The following is a 24,308-nucleotide window of genomic DNA, read 5'->3' on the forward strand; positions in this document are numbered from 1 at the left end:
GTGTTTCTGGAAGGATCGTAGCAAAAAAGTGGGACTCTGGCACTAAAAAGACTCTTTGAAAGATGACTGGAACTTGATTTGACTAATTTTGATTGCTGAAGCCTCATTCTAGCTTCAAATGAACTTATAAATACATTTTTATTAAATGTGGATTTTTCCCGTCACTGACATTGTAACCTAATTGCATTATGAAGGGATGTCCTTCATGATTTTGAAGTGATGGTTAAATAAGGTTTTAATATAATTGTTGTTTGTTTAATTTTGCTTTTTAAAAAAAATGTTATTCTTTGTCTGTGCACAGTTTCTCAGATTTGACATTCATTTTGACAAAAGTTCCTTGTAGATATGACCTATTTCTGTTGTTCTGACTTTCTTGTGCTGTGGTTGACAGCGCAGTCTTGATTAGACACAACCATATTATCACTGGCCACACCCACAGTGTATATCAATGGAGTTACTGCAACCTGCTGGTTGATGTGGGCTCACAGGCAAGTTATTTTTAATTGTTGAGCACAAGTATTGCCCTCTGCTCTGTATAACCTAACGACTCTTACTAATGATGGAAAAATTAGTCAATCAAGAAATAAACAAATACATTTTGATAGCTTAATCAACTAAAAGAATATCAACGTTTTGGGAGGATTAAAAAGATTGATACCATCAAGTCATATTTTGTTTAATAGAGCTAAATTAAACAATATATTACTTAATAATAATAATGATGATAACTTTATTTATATAGCACCTTTCATACATAAAATGCTGCTCAAAGTGCTTACATTTAAAAAAAACAAAAAAAAAAAACAAGGACAAACAAGTAGAGCCAGTTGAAATAAACAACATGGGTTAAAAAATAAAATAAAAAATAAAAACATTGGAACAGGTAAAAAGGGACAAAGGTTCAAATACATTTAAAAAGGGAAACTAAATAAAAACTGGTGTAAAATACAAGATAAAACACAAATGAACTAAGCTTTGCGGTAAAGGTATGTTTTGAGCTCTTTTAAAAAAAATGTCCACAGAGGTCGCCTGAGGTGTAGGGGTAGGGGGTTCCACAGTTTTGGTACCTAAACCATAAAGGCCACTTCCCCACATTGGTTGTGAATTGCCTTTGGTACAACCAAACGATCAGCTGTGGAGGATCTCTGAGCTTTCTGTGGCTGATATGGTATTAAATACCATTCAAAAAGGACATTAAAATCAATTCTGAAAGAAACAGGAAGCCAGTGCAGGTCATCTTAAATAGGAGTGATGTGGTCTCTCTTTTTTTGGTCTTGCTTAAAAGTCTTGCTGCAGAGTAAAAATTGTAATTTTTGTGAGACCAGTAAAAAGTGCATTGCAATCTAGCCTGCTAGTAATAAAAGCATGAATTAATGTCTCAGCATCCTGTTTTGTAGATGAATGACTATACAACTATAATAGTCAGCGCAGGATCAGTCCTTTAGGGGGGCTAAGTTCCTAATGAGAATTTGACATACAATGCCCTGCAAGTGTTCAAACCCCCTGCTAAATTACTAATTTCACTGGATAACTTAAATTGCAACAAGAAATATTAATACATAGTAGAGAGTGGTCTATAGTGTGTAATAATAATGTTTCAGAATAAACAATCACACATTTCTACAGAGAGGAGCCTGAGATAAGTTCATGAACCCTGAGGGAAACACAATATTAATGACAGAATTATCCAAAGTACATTTAACCTGTTCCCATCTCTAACAGACAGGCTCATAAAATAATTAAAGCCGTATAAAATATTTTTTAGAGAAAATAGCTGGGGGAAAAAAGTCAGTCTGAACACCTTGAGTGATTACAACAAGGACATTTTAATAGTTGTAAATTAAATTGTGGATATATCCTTTTTAAGGCGTGTGTTTTTCCTGTAAGTCAACACCGAGGGCTAAAAGACACATTTAAAACCTCTTTGTCATGCTTACGGCTGACATCATCGCTGTGCGTCCTTTCTTTCCCATAGGTGACATCATCGACGTGCGTCCCTCTGTTCGGGTCTCACTCCGTCATGTTTACTGCCGCCGTGTAACACTAGTGTACTGTGTGTGCCGTGTATCTATCTATACGTTGTGGTTGACGCTCATTTATTTCAACATGGAGTCTGTGGAGGCCAGCAGCGAGGAGAAGACGGCCTCGCTGTCGGCGGCGCAGAGGAGAGCAGAGATCCGGAGGAGAAAGCTGCTGATGAACTCAGAGGACAGGATGCACAGGATCGTGGGCTTCACCAAAAACGAGGCTGAAAACAACGGTATGCTGCTAAAACTGTCTGAATACCAACTGCTTCATCTTACTGCTGCTGTTTTGGTCGACAGTCAGCACATTGCCATTGTTCTGTAATGTTATACTATCACCATGAATATTCACACAAAGGAATTAATAGAAATAACAACCACCTGGTCCTAAATGCAGTGATGGAAAGTAATTAAGTACTTTTACTAAAATGCACTACCTAAGTACAATTTTGAGGTACTTTTACTAGAGTACACTCCTCTCCATTTCAGAATGAAATATTGTACTTTCTACTCCACATCATTTATTTGACAACTTTAGTCACCATCCAGATGAAGATTTGACACAATGGATAATATACCAAGCTTTTAAAATACAACACATTGTTAAAGATGAAACCAGTGGTTTCCAACCTATTTGTCTTTTGACGTCTTACAAAAAGCAGTGTGTAGTCCGGCTCAAATTTCAGATGTCTATGATTTGTTAACAGCTCCACCAAATAGTGATTTTTCCCTCTAAACGTCTCACATGGTTTCATTTCAATAAATGTTCAAACGATCAAATTTTTCACCAAAAATCAAAGATTTGAGAAAAAGTCCAAAACTGAACTTTCCTCTCTCATTAATCATCTCACGGTCCTCAGATTTCTCTGGTGACCTTTTGAGGGGTCTGACCCCTGAATTGGAAACCACTGGACTAAACTAGCTAACTGTATATAAAGTAGTGTAAACTAGCTCCACCTCCAGCAGCTACAACAGTAACATGGTGCTCTAACACTGATGCTTCAGTATTAATAATCTAATGATGTCATATATAATAGTATATCAATCAGAGGGGCCAAACCACTACTGCAATACTTGTTTGTCCTAATACTTGTGTACTTCTGCCTAAATAGGATTTTTCCACCACTGCTATACAATATACAGCGGGTAAAATAAGTATTGAACACATCACCATTTTTCTCAGTAAATATATTTCCATAGGTGCTATTGACATGAAATTTTCACCAGATGTCAGTAACAACCCAAGTAACCTCTACTTACAAAGAAACCAAAATAAATAAGTTCAGAAATTAAGTTATGTGTAATAAAATGGAATGACACAGGGAAAAAATATTGAACGCGCTTAGTGAAATTTATTTAATACATCGACAAAAGCCTTTGTTAGTAAGCTTCAAGGCGCCTCCTGTATGGAGAAACTAGTCTCATAAAATGCTGAGGTGTGATTTTGGCCCATTGTTCCACACAAACAGTCTTCAAATCTTGAAGGTTCCGTGGGCCTCTTGTATGAACTCTGATCTTTAGTTCATTCCATAGATTTTCTATCGGTCAAGTCAGGTGATTGGCTGGGCCATTGTAGCAGCTATATTTTCTTTCTCTGAAACCAATTGAGAGTTTCCTTGGCTGTGTGTTTGGCGTCATTGTCTTGCTGAAATTTCCACCCTTGTTTCATCTTCATCATCCTGGTAGATGGTGGCAGATTTTTATCAAGAATGTCTCGGTACATTTCCATTCATCCTTCCTTCAATTATATGAAGTTTGCCAGTGCTGTATGCTGAAAAACAGCCCCACACCATGATGTTCCCACCTCCAAACTTCACTGTTGATATGGTGTTTTTGGGGTGATGTGCAGTGCCATTTGACCTCCAAACATGGTGTGTATTATGGCATCCAAAGAGTTCAATTTTGGTCTCATCTGACCAGACTGTATTCTCCCAGTATTTCACAGGCTTGTCCAAATGTTGTGCAGCAAACTTTAAACGTGCTTCAATATGCTTTTTTTTCAGCAATTGAGAATGAGACACCTTTTTATTGGCCATCAGTTGGGAATGAACCAGTTGATATTGATTTGCAAGTGGCAGGATTGCTGTCTTTTCTGTTCTATTACTGATAGATTTTAGCTGGTGTTTTGGCTTTCTATGCCTTTTTGCACATCCCTTTCTTCACGTGTTCAATACTTTTTCCCTGTGTCATTTCACATAATAACACAACTTAATTTATGGACACCTATGGTTTGATTTCTTTGCATGTGTGGATTGCATGGGTTGTTACTGACGTCTGGAGAAAATTTCATGTCAATAGCACCTTTAGAAATGTATTTCACAGGCTTGTCTAAATGTTGTGCAGCAAACTTTAAACGAGCTTCAACATGCTTTTTCTTCAGCAATTGAGTGTTGCGTGGTGAGCGTGCATACAGGTCATGGTGGTTGAGTGGATTACTTATTGTTTTCTTTGAAACAATTGTACCTGCTAATTCCAGGTCTTTCTGAAGGTCTTCACAAATAGTCCTTGGCTCTTGGACAACTCTTCTGATACTTATTTTAACACCTGTCAGAAATTTTGCGAGGAGCACCTGGTCCTGGCTGGTTTATGGTGAAATGATGTTCTTTCCACTTCCAGATTATGGCCCCAACAGTGCTCACTGGAACATTCAGAAGCTTAGAAATCTTTCTGTAATTAATGCCATCAGTATGTTTTGCAACAATAAGGTTGTGAAGGTCTAGAGAGAGCTCTTTGCTTTTACCCATCATGAGATGTTTCTTGTGTGACACCTTGGTAATGAGACACCTTTTTATTTTTATCAGTTGGGAATGAACCAGTTGATATGGATTTGCAAGTGGCAGGATTGCTGTCTTTTCTGTTCTATTACTGATAGATTTTAACTGGTGTGTTGGCTTTCTATGCCTTTTTGCACACCCTTTCTTCATGTGTTCAATACTAATAACACATAACTTAATTTATGGACACCTATGGTTTTGATGTTCAATGGTGACGTGTTCAATACTTATTTTTCCCGCTGTATGCACATTTGAGAAGGTAGAATCTGAGTGAATTTAGGACACTGCCTTCTTAAAAAGTGACTCAAAATGATTAATTTATTATCAAAATAGTTGCTGATTAGTTTAATAATTGGGAAAGTATTGACTAATTGTTGTAGCTCTAATTCAAAACATAAAGACGGTCCGTTTACAAGGAAATGAAACAGAAAAGCGGCACGTTGTTGCACTAGTTAAATGTGATGCCACTGATTTTGTCTCATATCCTCAGCAGGAGCGTCTCGGCATCCGACAGAACCCCGCTTCCACCTTGATCTTGACAGGTCAGAGCCGTGGTCGACATCCTCATCTTCCCCGAGACCATCTCCCTTCCTGTCGGAGGCTTCAGGGTTTGGCAGCCGCTCTCGCAGCGCCACCCCAGAGAGGAGGGGCTCACCACTGCCAGACTTGAGTGAACCGCTCGGCAGTACTCTGGAGGATGACATCGGAGGGCTCCGACAAAGACCGAGGGGGGAGCGGGTGTCAGATGACCTCAGCGGCTCCCCACACCGAGGCATCCAGAAGTACCTGTCCCGTTTTGACGACGCCATGAAACTGCGAGGTCAGCTGGCTAATGAGAAGCCAGGCCAGGACGGAGAGTCTGACTCAGAGGAGTTTGATGCATTCATAGTGTTCAGGCTCATCGGCAGCATCCTCCTCGCTATCTTCGTCAGGGTTTTTGTCTGCAAGTATCTGGTAAGGCACCATGTTTCTGTGAGATTCACATCTGGGTCATGTTACACGTTAACGACTACCCAACACATAGATTACAGGTTTTGACAGTGTATGATCATTAGAGAGGTTTAACATATTACTTTTTATGTTATTTATTTTGTGGTCTCCATAATAATGCATCTTACTACCGAACACATTATGTTTCCATGGTGATGTGACCCTCATATTCTTTCATTCTAGTCAATATTTGCTCCATTTCTGACTCTTGAAATGGCCTACATGGGGTTGTCCAAATACTTTCCAAAGGTGAGTTTTCTCTACATATGTTTTACCATTTCTTTTCTGTTGTTATAGATGAAAGTTTTGGCACATAATGTATGTACAATATTGTTTACGATTGATGTCAGAAGCCACTTTGTGGTTGTCAGTCTGGAGAATTTAAAATGATTGATTGATATGGTTTTGAGTGATGTTAATTAAGGTTTTGATGTAATTGTGGTTTGTTTAATTTTCAACTTTTCACTTTTTCTTTTTCCATGCACAGATTTGACATTATTTGCCATTACTTTTGACAATAGTTAACAACTATGGTAGCCATAATTATATCATCGCTGGCCACACCCACAGTAAATATCAGTGAAGTTACTGCAACTTGGTGTGTGATGGGGGTTCACTGAACTGTACAATTTTTAAAAAAGAATATATTTTCTAATTTCTCCTTTTTCCTTAAAGGGGACACAAGTTATTTTTAGCTATGCAAGTACTTTATTTAAATGTGGTAGTTAGTAGTTGCAGCTTTTAAAAAACGAGTATTGCACTCTGTATAACTTAAAGACTTTTACTAGCGATGAAATAATTTTGCATGTATTCCTGTTCTTCCAGGTAGAGAAGAAGACCAAGACCACTGTGCTCACTGCCGCCCTGTTGCTCTCCGGCATCCCTGCTGAGGTCATAAACCGCTCCATGGACACCTACAGGAGGATGGGCGACGTGTTCGCCGACCTCTGCATTTACTTCTTCACCTTCATCCTCTCTCATGAGATCCTGCTGCTCATTGGTTCAGAGACTCCCTGATAGACAAGCAGGACCTAAGCAACCCCATACTTATCCTTGTTGCGCCCCCCCCCCCCCCCCGCCTCCCAACACAACAAGGCATGTTCATCAACGTCAGCTGACGTGGGTTTGTTTATGACAGTCTGGAAATGAGTCCTTGCTGCATTCATGGTCTGGTTCGCGCGTTAGCAGGTCTTGTGCTCATTATTTCAGTGCTTCAGGATTTTTCGAAAGCTTCATGTGACCAGAGAGTCCAGTGTTTGTTACGGATCTCCATTTTACTTTTAATCTGGGCAGAAGCGGAGAAACAGAATAACAGTATTTGTTGTGTGTGAAGAATGTACATTGGCATTTTTCGTGCTGAGAGATATGTTTTCTTTCATCGGGTCTAGCACAGATTTGACGTTATAGTGAGCAGACACAGATTCAGTCTGATTTATAATCTGGAAACACTGGAACTCCTCGAGGGCTGGGCGCTGTTTCTGAACTTTCAGTTTCATGTTATTGATAAAAAAAATACCAATATTGATGCATATTACGATATGGCAAATGAGATCCAAGTCCGAAACTTAAGTCTACAAATGAGAGCAAATATAGTTTTGATCATATAGAAAACAATCAAAATCAGTTGGATCATTAATTATGAAACTCAACTGTGGCCTCTATGGAAATTGTGGGATAAACTTACTCACTAAAACCTGCCGTATAGAAATATGTTATCTAAAGTTTGCTAGCATTAGCTGCCTCAGCTAGTGTCTGTCTCTTTTGCGGGGGTTCTGCTGTGAAACCAAATCTGACAGTACAATTAAAAACTGCTGAAGAAATTTGGAGGTAGTCTATCTCCTTACTATTAAACAACACTATGAATGCCTTTTTGTCATTTTAGTCAGTCCTGCAGGACGTCAGGCAGGCAGAGTTGGGGGTCATTGCATTTTTTTTCATTTTCTTGCATCTAAACTTAGCCAGTTTATGATTTCAGTCAATAATACAGCTGAATTGACTGAGGTGTAAATTTAGTGATCACAACCTTGGAGTGAAGAGGTTTATTGAGGTTCTTGATCCGTTATGATTGACAGCTGATGATCAAATTAAGCTGAAGGTTTAAGATTGAGGATTATCAGAACTGACAGTAGCAGGTGGTTCCCTTTCCCTCATACATATTATCATTGCCTCTGCTGATTTGCTATGTCTGCCCCCCGAGCTGTAGGCTGCATTGAAGCTTTGCAATTGAGTCACAAATGGCAGCTATCTGACCTCTGGGTGCCAGCATGGAGATCCAAGAGCAGGTTTCTTGTTAAAACAAAGGATTCTTTACAGAAGAGGATTAGGGCCATTTGAACAAACTGTATTAAGAGATCAGTTTCAAGACACTGAAAATTAGATTTCTGGCTTTACTCCCAGGATTCTGCCTTTTAAATTATGAAGTATTTCCTCTTTTTTGTGAAGTCTGTGTTTAAATATGTCACATATAGCCCTTTTCTCTGCTATAATCCACAGCTGCATAAGGACCTCCAACACCTTTTTAAATCTTTCTGTCCAGAACAAGAAATTCAGGAAGGAAATGCAGAGACAGCCCAGCAGTCAGCATTTATTTAACGCGCTTATATTGATCTAATTTTAGGAGACACAGCTGTGAGATCAATTTAGGTCCATCAGAAAGTGCTGGCAACTGAATACATGAATATAACTGAGATCAACAACTTTGATTGTATTATTAATATCTTGAAATAGCAGTGACACAGAAGGCTAAACAGAGTGAAACCACCCTGGATAAATGAAATAAATGAGTATGAATGGATTGAGGATAAATGACAAACTTTCTTCAATCACATCAAACTCGATGCTCGTTATTTTGAGGTTAGAAAACGTACGGAACAGTTACACACATGGCCCTCCAGCCTTATGGTTAGTTAAGGAATAAAAAGATAGTTTGAGTATTTAAGAACATTTTTTTGGTAGATTTGGAGTGCATCATCTGAAAAACTGAACTATTTCAATAGTGCAACAGAAGTCAGTCACTTCCTGCTGGCTCTAATTGGTGTCTTTAAAAACTCTCCTTTTAATCAGTAGATATGAATCACATGTGTTTGTGTTGTGACAGATTTCTTCATAGGCAATGCTTAAAGTTATATTTTCTGTCGTGATCTGTCATCAAGTGTTCAGAAAGGGTCCACCTACATCACGAATAAGTTTTCCTTTGTTTAAGTCGTGAACTCAGAAGAAGCATTTCGTCCTTGAATGTGGAGTGTATATTTTGCACGTCTATGAGCTTGTAAATGCAGTAAACTTCATTCAGATATGCACGTGTAATGTGTGATTGACGGGGATGTTTTGGGTTTCACTAGAAGGCGCTGTCACTGCAGTTCGGTGTGGTGCAGTGGGAGTCTTATTTGTTTCGGGTAATTCTGGTGACATGTCCCGCTTTGCTTTGTTCAAGCCTCATACATACTTTATATATACACTTATATATATAATCTATTTCTGTGCTGTTATTTTCTCACTCCTCTGTTTTAATTTCATCCAAATTAATTTATTAATGTGAATATTTTTTTCTCATGTAAATGGATTGGTGTGATTTATCCTAAGACTTGTCTGAATTACTTGATTGTTGTTTTTTTTCCGATAATGTTTACAGAATAACTGTTTTTAATGGTTCTTACCATATCTGATGTAGTTGAACTTAGGTAACAAATTTAGTGTTGACATGATGTAAAGAGTCTGCTTAAAAACAAACACCGGAATGAATAACCAGACAATTCATACCAAATAAATACTACTTGTGTGATACACTGTGTTTTGATTCTCACCTTGTTAATGTACAGTATTTATTTATTTAATGTATTGGTTTATTTAGGAACAATGCACATTCACGAACATCGCAAAAGCACTAGAATAAGTCAAAAGGCTTTTTTTCATCTGTTGTCTCTGTAGAGGTGTTATTTACCTACCCTAAAAAATATTTTTAAAATGAACAGTTTTTGAATTGACGTTTAACTAACGTGATAAAAACGTGATATTATTACATTTTAGCAAATATGTCGCTTTGGCCTGATAATAGCAATGCCAGAATGAAAGACATCAGATCAGGTGTATTTATTTTAGCTCTAAATTTAAAAATACCTCTTGTACTTCTTATGTACGAGTCCCCATTTCTACTAAATGTAACTATTCAGCAGTGGTGGTAGAAGTACTCAGATATTGTACTTATATCTGTACTTAATAAACCATGTTATATTTATCATACTACTATAATATATATATTATTTGAATATTAAAACTGATTCATTGGTGTGTACATGTAAGCAGCATTTTGATGTCAAGGTGGAGCAAATTTGAACACCTTTATTGTTGAATAGTCTACAATAAAAGGTGAGCTGGAGATGATCATCCACGCCTTTGTGTCGTCCCAGCTAAACTATTGCAATGCCCTCATTACATGTCTCAGCCAGTAATCTCTGAACCACCTACAACTGGTCAACAATGCTGCTGCTTGGCTGTTCATCATGTCCAGCCGGAGGTCACACATTACGCTAATTTTATATTCCTTACGTTTATTTGTTATTTGAATTTATTTTACGGTTCTTGTAATCACTTACAGAGCCCTGCATTATCAGGCACCAGAGTACTTATATGACCTTTTCCAGCTGTATATACCCAGTAGGTCATTGAGGTCTGCTGACCAGGGCCTACTGATTGTCTCTCGCTCCTGCCTGAAAACAAAAGGTGATCGGGCCTTTCAAGTAGTAGCTTCAACACTGTAGAGCTCTTTAACTTTAGGGTAACGATCTGCAGCCTTTGTAGAGGTTTTTAAAAAGCAACTAATGACCCACCTGTTTAAATTGACCTTTCTTTCACCTTAAATTATTTTAGTGCTTGTTTCTCTTGTATGTCCTCTGTTTACCTGCGTTTTTGCTTTTATATTTTACGGTCTTTTATGTTTTGATTTAGTTTTTCTTGCTTTTCTTGCATCTGCCTCATTGATTGTATGTTTTTATTGCCTTCAATGTTTTTAATGGTATTTTTGTATTCTGTGAAGCACTTTGTATTTTTGTGAAAGGTGCAGAAATACAATTGGCCTACTACCAAATAAAGTTATTATTATTAGTAGTAGTAGTAGCAGCAGCTTAATAGTAGTAGTAGTATCATTATATAAAAATATATGTTTTACGTATAAGTTAAAATTACACTATAAGTTCAGTACTGTGGATGGTTTTAAACAAGGTTTGTGGTACCAGTGTGTTCGTATTTTCGTACATTTTTGTAGTCTGACCTCCCACCACTGGGCGGCGCGCTACGCAATTGATGCAGCAACATTTAAAAAAAAATGTGTCGCAGTTTTCTTACGTACAGGTTCAAAGACCCAAACAACCGTCCATGAAACAAGCACACTAGCTCAACTAGTGTCGTGTTTAATTGTGAAGTAATTTGGTTTTCTTTACTACGTGAAACTTCGTGGGATATCAATGGGCCGTGAGTCGAGGTAAGTCTAATGTTTGGGTTTAATTTGCTGTTTCAACATTTCGTATATATCTTACTTGTTAATTTCGCTAACATTAGCATCGTAGCTAATACGTCCAGGCGTGAATGCAAATCAACACTTTACCGCATAAAGCTTTTTAAATTTTGCTCATTTTATATAAAACAATATAATTTTTTTTCATCTACAGTTTGTCATCTACATGATTATTCTCGTGTTTGCTCCTTTTAGACACTACAGGAAGCGCTCCGCCTCTCGGGGACGGTCAGGGAGCCGATCAAAGAGTCGCTCTCCGGACAAACGCTCCAAGAAAGATGACCGGGACCGGAGCAGGAGGGAGAGGTCCCGGAGCAGGGACCGGCGCCGGTCACGGTCCAGAGACAGAAAGAGAACCAGGTAACTTAAAGGGCTTTTATTAGTGTGTGTGGCGTATGAGTGCTGTTAGGACTCTGGCAACTTACACTGCACTTACATGATGGTCACTTTGACCTTTTAATCCTTGATTTTCTTTTTATTTATGCTTATCCCTTTTTATTCATTGTTATTCCTTTATTTATGTTTACTTCTTTGATTTATTTTATTTTTTATGCTGTTGATATAAGGACTGCTCTCAAAGAAAGTTTCGTTGTATAGAAATGTGCAATGACAATAAAGCATCTATCTATCTATCTATCTATCTATCTATCTATCTATCTATCTATCTATCTAAAGGGAATCAGTATTTTTAGGTAAACCAGCAGCAAGTGGATTTCTTTGAATTTGTTTTCACACTTATTATAACACTAAAGTCAAGTCAAGTTTTATTTTTTGTATCGCACCTTTTCTTACAGAATAGCATTTCCAGGTGCCTAACATCAGCATAAAAGCAATTCATCAACATGGTTACAGTTGGGGAAAAATACAACAATTACAAATAAACACGAAATCAAACACACACACATTCACACAAATAACAATCATGAAAATAAGAATGATATAAAAGTTGAATACAGGTGTGCCAGCCCCCACACACTCACGTAAGAAATGAGCCGAAGAAAATAGGAGAGTTTTAAGTTTTATTTTAAACGTGAAAAACAGTAATGACTGACCTCGGGTCATCTGGTAGTTTTTTCCTGAGTGCAGGACCTAAGTCTCTAGAAGCTTCCTCTGAAGACCCTTATCTTGTTTTGGGGTAAAATTAGACAACATCTACCAGTTAACCTGTGGAGTCAGGTTAGACTGTAGTCAGTGAGTAGGGCAGTGATATACTGGAAAGCCAAACAATTAAGTGCTTTAGAGACTATCAGCAGAATTTGGCACCACTTGTTGCCACCTTATAGTTTCCTCAACACAGATATGATCTATGTGTAACATTTGGTCATCTTTGGACTTTTGACTAGGGGTATGAGCAACAGTGCACTGAAAGAACTGTTCAATCCAGTAAAGACACTTGCTCTAGAAATTCCCGAGTCAAGATTTTCCAAGTGTAGAAAGCCTGAGAACTGCAAATGAACTGTGTTAACTCTCTCCTGTGATTGTAATTTCATGTAATGCTTTTTTTGTCCAGGCGCTCCAGGAGCAGAGACAGGAGGAGGTCCAGAAGCAGAGAAAGGAGGAGGTCAGGCAGCAGGAGCCGAGCCCGGAGGTCCCGATCTGGCAGCCCCAGCAAGAGCAGGAGAACAAAGTGAGGCTTCCCCTCCCGGTTGATCTGACAAATGTTGTGTTAAGCACACTGATTACATCAGTGTTCACAATGCCATTTTTTGAATAACTCACTGTGAAAATTTCAACATGGTATGTTCTTTCTCATTTTTTTTTTTGTAATGTTTTTTTTCCTTACAGGTCAGTAAGCAAGGAGAAAGACAGTGTTGATCCTGTATCTGATAAGAAAAAGACTAAAGAGGAGAAGGAAGATGAGAAGGTTGAGGATGTAAGTTGAATGTATTCAGGTTATGCTTAATTCTGACCTGGAGTAAATAAGATTATAATAAAATACATAACATTAATCATTGAAAAAACGTGACTGACTTTTGGTCTTTCCTTTTGTGTCAATTCAGCAAGACTTTGACCAGAACAAGCTAGAGGAGGAGATGAGGAAGAGGAAGGAGCGGGTGGAAAAGTGGAGGGAGGAACAAAGGAAGAAGGCCATTGAAAACATCGGCGAGATCAAGAAAGAACTTGAGGAGATGAAGCAGGGCAAGAAGTGGAGCCTGGAGGATGATGATGGTGAGGAAGCAGTTTTAAACACATTCAGCAACAATTTCATTTAAATGTGCTCAGCTAATTGCTACAGACAAAAGTGTAATGTACTGTAAGTAAGCAAGGAAGCTCAAGTGAAGTTATATTTGGTGAGTTTAGAAATAATGGTGTATGGAAGGTCTTGGGTTTGAGTTGAGTTTATGCTTGATTAGTATTTATATGACACTATAATAATATATATTTATATTAATATATAATTAATACACTTTAATCAGATAAACAATCACTTGATCTGCTATATCAGTGTTAACTTGCATGCAACATTGGGTCACTTACAAATAACTGTTCCTTTCAGATGATGACGAGGAGGGGTCAGCTCCAATGGAGGCAGACGATGATGAAGATGGGGAAGGGAAGGGGGAGAAGAAAGAGGATATTAAGGAGGAAAAGAGTGAGGAGGGTGAAAAAGAGGAGGAGACTCCCATGGAGCAGCAGGCTGAGGAGGATGATGTGGATCCTCTGGACGCCTACATGGAGGAGGTCAAACAGGAGGTGAAGAAGTTCAACATGGGAGCCATGAAAGGAAATGATAAGGTGAGCACGAAGGAGTTCTGCATCACTTCAGACTGGAGCCAAATCATCTGATGTTTAATGCTGTCAGAGTTATGGAACATTATTTTGGAATTGCGTTAAAAGACAATTTCACCCTCTGCCATAACTAGCTGGTACTCATTAAAGGGGGTTTAAATAATGTATGAGTATAATTGATCTCTATCAGATTGATGCGAGTGAGAAGTACAACATTGACAATCACCTCTCATCCTCTTGAATTACTATTTATTGCCATATGTAAGATTGTTTTTGCGTTGTCGGCCACACTGTCAATTAACCATCAGCATTAGCTCTAAAAACTTGCTCATTTAGTTTGCAAATCAATGGACAGCCCCATATATGCTTTTATGTCATTTTTATTGTCTAATGTTGGTTGTCAACATCAGTTTATGTCAATTAGTATTGCACTAGATGTCATTTTTGTGGATCTTTTCCTCTTCTGTTGTGTTCAGTTATATATATATATATATATATATATATATATATATATATATATATATATATATATATATATATATATATATATATATATATATATATATAATTTACTTTTTCAATTTTCAACAGAAGGGGGGAGCAATGACAGTCACCAAAGTTGTGACAGTTGTCAAAACAAAGAAAGGACCTCACACTCACAAGAAGAAGGGTGAGCTGATGGAGAATGACCAGGATGCAATGGAGGTAAGTTTTCTTCCTCATCACTATTTTACTTGTGAAGGAAGTCACACATTCACCTGCATTTATTCAATATTGATGGTGTTTCTTTCTTTAGCAAAAAGTGCTCCTCATTCCCAAATTGTGTGTCCATCAAACTGCCTGACGATTTCATGAGGTGTCTCCTGAAGGATAAAACTACTAACTAACTTAAATCTGACTGCTCTGTGTGACAGTACTCATCAGAGGAGGAGGAGGTTGATCTGCAGACAGCTCTGACAGGCTTCCAAACCAAACAAAGGAAGGTCCTGGAGCCTGTTGACCACGGGAAGATCCAGTACGAGCAATTCCGCAAAAACTTCTACGTGGAGGTGCCTGAGCTCGCCAGGATGACTCCAGAAGGTCCGTAAACACAATATTTGGAACAGATGGTTATGTTAATTTCACCATGGCAATCAGCCAGAAATCAAAATATTAAATTCCAGTTGTTTCCAGCATTAAAATGACAAATACTGTATGTGCATGTATATTCCTTGGTAAAGTTTTAGTATTACTTTTTAGCACCCTTGCTACCTGTCTAACATCTTTTATGTGACTTTTTAATCAATTCAGATGTGAACGCGTACCGGTTGGAAATGGAGGGTATTACTGTTAAAGGGAAGGGCTCTCCCAAACCCATCAAGACCTGGGTGCAGTGTGGGGTATCTATGAAGATCCTCAACGCCCTGAAGAGGTGAGTCTGCCTGAGGGAGACAATAATGTGATGAACTAGACAACTTCTTTTTTGCAGTATAGTAATTTGGCCAATTGAAAATTCAGAAATTCTGCATTCAGCTTATGTGTAAATAGCTGATTTAGATTCATGTGCAGAGAACAGCTCCCTGTTTGTTGTGTGAAGTACATATATTCATTCAGCTGGACATGAAGCTGCTGGTAATGCAGCAGTACTGTGAAATATTTGTTAAACACTTGGAGTATTTGCTCATTGCGTTATCTTCATACAAAGGAGGATAATTTCTGAAGATCTCCTAGCTAAAAAAAAAAGAAGCATTTTCCCTGTGTTTCAGATCATTAAATTACATTTATAGATTCTTTATAACTATGTCAACCACTCAACACGTCATCATACTGTTTTCTCCTAAATATATTCAGGTATAGCTACGAGAAGCCCACCCCCATTCAGGCCCAGGCCATCCCTTCTGTCATGGCAGGCCGAGACCTCATTGGCATTGCTAAGACCGGCAGCGGGAAAACCATAGCTTTCCTGCTGCCCATGTTCCGACACATCATGGACCAGAGGCCCCTGGAAGAGTCTGAGGGACCCATCTGTAAGAAACAGATGATTTTATACTTTCTTTTTCACTCGAATATTTCATAAAATGTGGTCTATTTTCTTTTGATTATATTAAGTTAAGTTATATTAAACTGATGTGGGTTGAAACGTTCTACCCCTTTTCCTTTCAAAAACTTAGTGTTCAAAATGGTAAAAGACACATATATTCTCATTCTGTTTTGCTCCTTTTCACACAGCTGTTATCATGACTCCAACCAGAGAGTTGGCTCTGCAGATCACCAAGGAGTGCAAGAAATTCTCTAAACCGCTGGGACTCAGGGTGGTGTGTGTCTATGGAGGCACAGGTATCAGTGAACAGGTAAACATACTCACATTAAAGTTGCCTAGCTCATTTTATTTCCAGTGGGCTTTAATTGGCTTGTAATGGTATGATTATTCAGTGTACACCTCAGTTATGAAGCTAAATACTGATATGAATGCCCTAGCAACCACTTAGTAACACTGAACAGTCCCCAAACATCATCATATTAGTCAGCAAAACACTCACAAATGTTTGTCAGAAAGTTTGACTGTTCCTGATTATTTTTTATGTTTTTTAAAATGGAACAATGAATCCATTAATTTAGAAAATCACAACTTGATGAATCAACCATGAAAATGATTATTAGTTGCAGTCCCAGATAAGTAAATAAGTAAGGACTGCTACTTTTGGCCATCTGTCATATTCAAACTTTGAACATTGCATTAATGTCATTGGTTGTTATTTGTCCAGATTGCTGAGCTGAAGCGAGGCGCTGAGATCATCGTGTGCACACCTGGAAGAATGATTGACATGTTGGGTGCCAACAGTGGTGAGTTTTAGATACTTTTTTACTTTGATTATAAGTGGATGCAGATTAGCCTTTTTGATGCCTTGAGAGTCTTGTGTAAATTACCTTGCATGGAATAAATGTTCTAGTGTGATAAAATACATGATGAACTAAGTCAGTACCACTTACTAAACTGTTGACATTATCTGACCACCTTTGGGATCAGTCATATCTACAAGACAGTGATGTGTTTCCTGAAGATCAGGGCAAGTACAGGTAGGTGGACCTGGTGCTGCCTCCGCAGTTCTTCAGTCTACAAGCCACAGATGATCAAAATGTTTGATGACTGTACTGTCACATGAATGTTGGTTGGTCAGCTCCTTTAACTTATTATATTAAATAAGAGTAGCCAGAATGGTGAACCAGGGTTCTACAGTGTTGCTGTTTAAAAAGCATATACTCTCATGAATAAATTCAAACTGCATAAAAGAGATAAAAGGCACACATGTGCATCTTGAGATTCAAAGCTCAGAGAGAGATTTTCCTGTTGTTTTCACAGATCACGCATCGCCTGTCTCCCTAATTATTTTTAATTAGGAGCTCATGTTGCTTCTGAGAATAAATATCATTGTAGAGCCCTGTATAGCACCACGCATTTGCATAAAAATGTGACTAAACCCTGGAAATGTTTATAGAATAGTAAGTAGTTGTTATATTTGCTGACAGTTTTATTGTGCATTAGGTAAATATTTTCTAACCAGTTATTATAATTGAAGGGGTTTTATTGTTTCCACACATGCGAGGTAATCTGTAATATGTTTCCCTTGTAGGTGAAAAGGCGCTTGGTCAGATAATGCTTGATGGGGCTCCATCTCTTGTATTGTATCTTGAGGCTGTTTTCTGACTTTTACAGGTCCCTCATGCCCATGAGATGGTACGCAAGAACAGAGACAACTTAAAAAATGAACATCATTTTTAAATGCAAATAAATAAAAACTTGGCCACTTGAAACTAGATTAGAGGAATGTGCTGAAGTTAGGATGCCTTGTTTTACTGTCAAGTAATATCAGAGTCTCAAGATGGAAATGACGTTCTGTGTTTGAAAGATTAGTTTCTTATGTTTTGAAGAAGGCAGGATGCGTGTGAGGACAGACTTTTCTTAAAGTTAACTGTTCTACTCTCGCTCCTCTTCCTTGGTATTTAGGTCGTGTCACCAACCTACGCAGAGTTACGTATGTGGTGCTGGATGAAGCCGACAGGATGTTTGACATGGGCTTTGAGCCGCAGGTAGGTGACATGCAGATGCATCACCATTACGAGATTTAAATCTGACACTCATTAAGAATTTAAAGTTTGGGAAAAATACATTTTTTTAACTAAAAATGTGTAACTATTGTGCCAATTTCTTGTAACCAAGTATTTAGGCCTTCTGTTAAAGCAGAGAAACCTGGGGTCAGTAAGATCAATAATGCAGATGAGAAATTGTATTTGCTAACCTCCAGGTGTTGTCTGGTTCCTCTACCAGGTAATGCGTATTGTGGACAATGTGCGTCCAGACCGTCAGACAGTGATGTTCTCAGCCACCTTCCCCAGAGCCATGGAGGCGCTGGCTCGTAGGATCCTGCAAAAGCCCCTAGAGGTCCAGGTGGGAGGCCGTAGTGTGGTCTGCTCTGACGTGGAACAACACGTGGTAAATCATCTCATTTTCATCTCTCTCATTTAAAAGGCAACATTTGGTTACTTGGCCCAGTATCTAGACAGGCGGTAGACATTATTTAGATGAGCTGATTCATATTTGTAATCCAGTTGAAATGTGGTCTCACATCAGTCTCCCTGTTCCCATTTCTTTTCATTTGTTTTTGTAGTTAGTGATTGATGAGGACAAGAAGTTCCTGAAGCTTCTGGAGATCCTTGGCCACTACCAGGAAAAGGGCTCTGTCATCATCTTTGTGGACAAACAGGAGCATGCAGACGCGCTTCTCAAAGACCTGATGAAAGCTTCATACCCCTGCATGTCTCTGCACGGAGGTACTGGGTCATATATACACAGGGAATACATATTTTCACTGTCAAACAGGCTCTTATTTCTGACTTTCCAGGACTTGAAAAATCTGAAATAGGTTGGTCCGTTTTAAGTCTGCATATTGATAAGGGAAAATAACCCATTCTGAAGAGTATCTGTTGACTGTATTCCATGATGTACATGTTTAGTATTTGGTCTTTGATATTCCTTTCCTGTGCTCTTCTTAGGAATTGACCAGTACGACAGAGATAGCATCATCAACGACTTCAAAAACGGAGCTTGTCGTCTGATGGTGGCAACCTCGGTGGCTGCCAGAGGCCTGGACGTCAAACAGCTGATCCTTGTGGTCAACTACAACTGTCCAAACCACTATGAGGACTACGTCCACAGGGCAGGACGCACAGGCAGAGCTGGAAACAAGGTCAGTTATTTAAAGATGAATTTGTGCTGAGTGTGTTTTTGGTTCGCTTCCCTGGAATCCTGTAAAATTACGCATATAAATCTTTTCTTTTATTAGAGTTTAAATCTTGACATTTACAACATTAATATCTTGTTCCTTCTCTCAGGGTTTTGCCTACACTTTCATCACAGATGATCAGGTACGCTATGCTGGCGATATCATCAAAGCCTTGGAGCTGTCCGGCTCTCCTGTTCCTCCCGAACTGGAGAAGCTTTGGGGTTCCTTCAAAGACCAACAGAAAGCGGTAAGATGATAGAAAGTGATCTGAAACATTTAGAGTGTTTGTGCATCAAGCCTGCATTCAATCTTAAAGCTGCATTAGGAAGCACTTAGAAGTAGCAGGTAACTGTTTGAATTCCTGAAATTTTAAAGCATGTCATTGCCCAGAAATAATTTATTGTGATGCTGAAAAACTTAAATGTTGTCTTAGTTTGTTTAGTTTGAAAATCTGTTGGAAACCTAGCTGTCTTTACATTTCACCACAGTCCTAGCTTGCTGTCATATATTTCATATATCATTCAGTCATCACTTGCTTTGTATCAAGAAGATTTGCTAAGAATAATGTTATCAATACCTGAAATAAGTTCAATCTTTGGTGTCGCAATTAGCAAGTTGACCCATCTAGAAATGCATATGTGACAATTAAATATACATTTCCCCTCTCTCTCTTTTTCCTTTTCGCTCTTTCATCCTTGCAGGAGGGTAAGACCATTAAGAGCAGCAGCGGCTTCTCAGGAAAAGGCTTTAAGTTTGACGAGACAGAACACGCTCTGGCCAATGAGAGAAAGAAGCTGCAGAAAGCTGCTCTCGGCCTGCAGGACTCTGATGACGAGGACGGAGCCCTGGATGTGAGTGATGTGACATTTTTGCTGTCGATTTTATGATTGTCTTTTGATTGGCAACATGTTAGGAACAAAATGCAGAATGCTGTTTCTGAGCATAAATGTATCCATTAATATAAAACTGGACCTAGTAGATATCTTAAGTACGCCATCCTTCCTCTTAAAATTACATAATCATTACTAATTAGTCATGTCACCCTCCCATCTCAATCATCTCCCCTACCTTTCCCCTCTCTTCAGATTGAGGAGCAAATTGAAAGCATGTTTAATTCCAAGAAGAGGGTGAAGGATCTGTCTGCTCCTGGGTCGGCTTCTGGTCCTGCGGGATCAGTAACCTCCACAGCAGCTGCTCCCGGAGGCATGCCAGGCATCGGACCCACATCTGCTGGAAACATCCAGAAACTGGAGATGGCCAAGAGGTTGGCTCTCAAGATCAACGCTCAGAAGAACCTGGGTGCCGAAGCTCAGGTACGTTTTCACTGCAGGGTGTGGAATGACAAAGCAAAGACTGAGGAGAATTTTATCTCAAATTGTCACAAAACCCTAGCCTGGCTTACAACAGACCGCGTCTCGATCTCATGTGAGATTGAGGTAGGGTCTGGGGAGGAGCCGTTAATTTCCTCGTATTTGAGGCGGGATCAACAAATGTCGATCAAATGCTGCTGTACGCTACTGGACACACTTACAGCCAATCATATCGTTGATACACGATGAGGTATTCAGAGCCTGTAAGGAGCAGAACGAACACATCCTTGTTATGAAGGAAATCATGTAGCGCAAGTTTTTGTTCTATTTTCAAAGTGAACTTGCCTTCAAATGTATTTAGCACACAATCTACTGCTGCTTCGAACGGTTGCTGCATCTCCGTGGCCGCCATGCTGGATGTAAACACAGTCGCTTTACAGTCGTCATCGTCTTGAGCCCGCCTCCCCATTCTGTGATTGGTTCCCTATCTCAGGCGAAGATTTTGTCTTGGTGGCCATGCTAACTTTCCGAGCGAAGTAGAATCTCACTCGAATTAGAGCTTGGTTATACCCAGGCTAACATTACCCTACTTTCAGTCAGTAACTTTTGTCAGTTTGGATGTCAGTATTTAGACCCTGACATCAAATAGATAAGCCACCGATGTAAAACATTTAATTAATTTAATTTACTCATTCATTTTAACCAATTTTATATATATACGTGTTATCTTAAATACTGCAAATGCAAGTCCTTAATATCCAAATACTCTTTTCAGATTGACACAAAAATCCTTAAGCTGCATTCACACCAAAAGCGTCTGACGCGAACTGAGCAGCAAGTCTACATAGAAAATGAATGTAAATGGCGCGATAACACGCGATTTTATATCAGGCGGCGCAAATGAAGCGTCTGGAGCGACGCGAATGAAGCGCCTGAAGCGGCGCCAATAAAGTTGGAAAAAATTGAACTTTTCAGGCGGCATCGCTCCGTGACATCCAATCAGCGGCGAGTTTCTCCCGACGTCACTGTAGTTGGTGTCCAGGTGGGAGATCCTGGCACCGACCCGAGCTAACAGGTCCTCAAACTGGGCTCCAGTCAGCCTGAGGTACTGCTGGAACCGGCTGTCATCCAGGCGGAGCTCCTGGAGGAGACAGTGAAATTCCCCCAGCTCAGTGCGTCTCCTGAGGATGTCATGAACCCAGACACGACGGCGGGTGGTTTTCCGGCGCTTCTGGATCTTGTACATTAGGAACAGTGCAGCAACGGTGGTTATGTCAGCCATGATCGACGTGAAAAGACAGCGGGTTGAGAAATGAGCGGGCAAACGTTTTCCCACTCACCGTTTTTTTTTTCCCGAGCGACAAGCGCGAATGAAGCAATGATCCAAAAATTTACATTTATGATCAAGCGGCGCGATAGAAGCAATTTTTTTTTGCGTCAGACGCTTTTGGTGTGAATGCAGCATTAGATTTTCAAATGTCAGTTTTAATAGAAAATGTGACCTTGTCACTGCTATCAGGCTGTTGGTCAAATTAACTATAACCTTAATTAAAAGTAATGTAAAGTTATTTTTTAAAGTGAAAATGGCAAAATCTCCGCCTAACTCCTCTTTTCTTTAGGTCAATTTTTGCTGTTTATTTCATGTTTCTTATATTGTAGGGTTTTTTTCAGATTAGTTTGTGATGTGTTTCATGTGTACCAAATGAAGGCTAACTCACTTTCTCTTCTTGTGCAGGATGTGATGCAGCAGGCCACCAACGCTATCCTGCGGGGCGGCACCATCATGACACCCTCTGTGTCAGCCAAGACCATCGCAGAGCAGCTGGCGGAGAAGATCAATGCCAAGCTGAACTACACCCCTGTGGAGAAGCTGGAGGAGGAGCGGCAGGCAGCTGAACAGGCCGAGACTGTCAAAAGATACGAAGAGGAGCTGGAGATCAACGACTTCCCCCAGGTCAGCAGCACACAGCGCAGGGCTGTCATTTTTCACTGTCATCTGTGTTTATTTACTGTTAAAGCTTTTAACTTTTCTCTCTGTGTTTAGGTAGAAAAGCAGTGCTCTGTGTGTGTGTGTCTGTGTGTGTGTCTGTGTGTGTGTGTGTTCGTTTTTCACCTTCTAATGTCTTGGAAAAAAATGTACTTGTATCATCTAACTGTTTTCTATTTTCATGGAAAGAATCGCAAACCGAGAAAGAAAGTATCAAACTAAAGTCTTAAAAAAAACTGTTGCATCCTTTGTTCTTTATCAGACGGCCAGGTGGAAGGTGACGTCGAAAGAAGCTCTGCAGAGGATCGGTGAATACTCTGAAGCTGCCATCACCATCAGAGGAACATATTTCCCTCCAGGCAAAGAGCCAAAGGAGGGAGAACGCAAGATCTACCTGGCTATTGAAAGTATGTGTCATCAAATTAATTTCAGGGTTTATTTTCAGAAAGTTTTACACTTTAAAAATGCTAGTCGCACTCTCTTCCTGTGTTTAAGAGAATTGCTTACACTGTGTATTAATGCTGAGTTTCTTTTCAAGGTGCAAATGAACTGGCTGTGCAGAAAGCCAAAACAGAGATTACACGACTAATCAAGGAGGAGCTCATCAGATTAGTAAGTATCTGTAATTTTTAGTTAATTACATTTTTTAAACTTTATTAATGTTTCTAAAATCAATAACCAGTAAATTAGAGCATGCAACATAAAATATAACAGGTTGTTATTCAGCAAATATCTTTGAAAAATGTCCCTCCATTAATTTTCTTTTTTCTTTTTCACTTTCTCTTTGCAGCAAAATTCCTACCAGCCGACGAGCAAAGGCCGATACAAAGTGTTGTAGAGGGGGAACGAAGGTTCTCTGGAGGAGTCTCTCAACAGTCTCTCGTCATCTCTACAGTTTCATCAGTTTGGTTAAAGAATATTTTAGTCTATATTTTTAATAATGTTCCCTTTAATTACGTACGTTTAGCATCCGTTTTTTTCTCTCTTTTTGTCCTTAGTTTGCTATGTGCTTTACTTGAGTTGCAAATGATTTTATACCAACAAGAAATCTCCAAATGTCTGCTGTTGTTTTGACCTCCGTCAACATTAAGCTACTGCAATGTGTATTTAAATATAGGACTATTTTGTTTCACATCATTTTTCTTGTCAGATTTCACCCTGTTATATGTACATGCAACAAGGCTTTATAAAAGAAATCATCAGATGAAAGATGTTTTTACTTTTCCTTACAATAAAGCAAGGGGTTGCTAAGGAAATTAACTTGATGTGTCCATTTGTGTGCTTGAACAAAACTGTTATACATTAAATTCTTACCAGTTTAAATTATTCATTAGCCTTTTGTTTGTATATTATTCATCAGTAGTGGGGAGCGGATGCCTGGTGAGCATTAAAACTGGATAATTAAACTATTTCAGGACAATGAATTAAAAAAAAAAAAAAACACGAAGCAGGTTTTTGAAGCTTTATTTCTGAATGTGTATTAAGAAAAAGCAGCGTTTAGGATGTGAAAGTGGTTCAAGAGGGGAAGGAGAAAACCCCTCTTCACATCCACGGTTTTGGCGTTCTGCGCATGCTCAGACTGCGCTCCCGTCTTATTAATTTTTAATGGAAAATGGCTGCGTTTCTTATCCAAACCTCTGGAGCTCGGACATAAAAAAAACCCATCAGACTTGAAGCAGCTCGGTGTCTCTTCAACCTTCACACCGAAACAAACCGATGTGGT

The 24,308-nt window shown here is 39.1% G+C and overlaps 2 protein-coding genes across 4 annotated transcripts; both read left to right on the plus strand.

Annotated features, from left to right (window-relative positions):
- Positions 1–2,007: 2,007 nt before the first annotated feature.
- Positions 2,008–9,563, plus strand: camlg (calcium modulating ligand). Of its 2 annotated transcripts, none has more exons than XM_062433785.1 (4): positions 2,008–2,260; positions 5,289–5,752; positions 5,972–6,037; positions 6,614–9,563. In XM_062433785.1, exons 1-4 carry the CDS (start codon positions 2,107–2,109, stop codon positions 6,803–6,805), a joined length of 876 nt encoding a protein of 291 aa, XP_062289769.1. In that variant the 5' UTR covers positions 2,008–2,106; the 3' UTR covers positions 6,806–9,563. The 2 variants fall into 2 exon arrangements, with proteins under 2 accessions (XP_062289769.1, XP_062289770.1); XM_062433786.1 differs by having other exon boundaries at positions 5,292–5,752.
- A 1,571-nt stretch (positions 9,564–11,134) lies between these two features.
- Positions 11,135–24,012, plus strand: ddx46 (DEAD (Asp-Glu-Ala-Asp) box polypeptide 46). Of its 2 annotated transcripts, none has more exons than XM_062433046.1 (23): positions 11,135–11,264; positions 11,493–11,657; positions 12,808–12,924; positions 13,083–13,170; positions 13,298–13,466; positions 13,795–14,033; positions 14,619–14,732; positions 14,942–15,107; positions 15,318–15,438; positions 15,858–16,033; positions 16,236–16,357; positions 16,772–16,850; positions 18,013–18,095; positions 18,334–18,498; positions 18,674–18,836; positions 19,059–19,252; positions 19,398–19,535; positions 19,990–20,139; positions 20,374–20,601; positions 22,334–22,552; positions 22,848–22,992; positions 23,124–23,197; positions 23,376–24,012. In XM_062433046.1, the coding sequence occupies exons 1-23, from the start codon at positions 11,248–11,250 to the stop codon at positions 23,421–23,423; spliced, it is 3,180 nt and encodes a 1,059-aa protein (XP_062289030.1). In that variant the 5' UTR covers positions 11,135–11,247; the 3' UTR covers positions 23,424–24,012. The 2 variants fall into 2 exon arrangements, with proteins under 2 accessions (XP_062289030.1, XP_062289031.1); XM_062433047.1 differs by having other exon boundaries at positions 14,622–14,732.
- The last annotated feature ends 296 nt before the right edge of the window (positions 24,013–24,308 follow it).

Source organism: Scomber scombrus, chromosome 14, assembly GCF_963691925.1.
Source record: "Scomber scombrus chromosome 14, fScoSco1.1, whole genome shotgun sequence".
Lineage (NCBI taxonomy): Eukaryota > Metazoa > Chordata > Actinopteri > Scombriformes > Scombridae > Scomber > Scomber scombrus.

Coding starts and splice junctions, on each gene's coding strand:
- camlg (XM_062433785.1), top strand. CDS start 2,107: ATGGAGTCTGTGGAGGCCAGCAGCGAGGAGAAGACGGCCTCGCTGTCG. Junction 2,261..5,288: donor AAACGAGGCTGAAAACAACG/GTATGCTGCTAA, acceptor TCATATCCTCAG/CAGGAGCGTCTCGGCATCCG. Junction 6,038..6,613: donor TGTCCAAATACTTTCCAAAG/GTGAGTTTTCTC, acceptor CTGTTCTTCCAG/GTAGAGAAGAAGACCAAGAC.
- ddx46 (XM_062433046.1), top strand. Junction 16,034..16,235: donor AGAGTCTGAGGGACCCATCT/GTAAGAAACAGA, acceptor CTTTTCACACAG/CTGTTATCATGACTCCAACC. Junction 18,096..18,333: donor ACATGGGCTTTGAGCCGCAG/GTAGGTGACATG, acceptor TTCCTCTACCAG/GTAATGCGTATTGTGGACAA.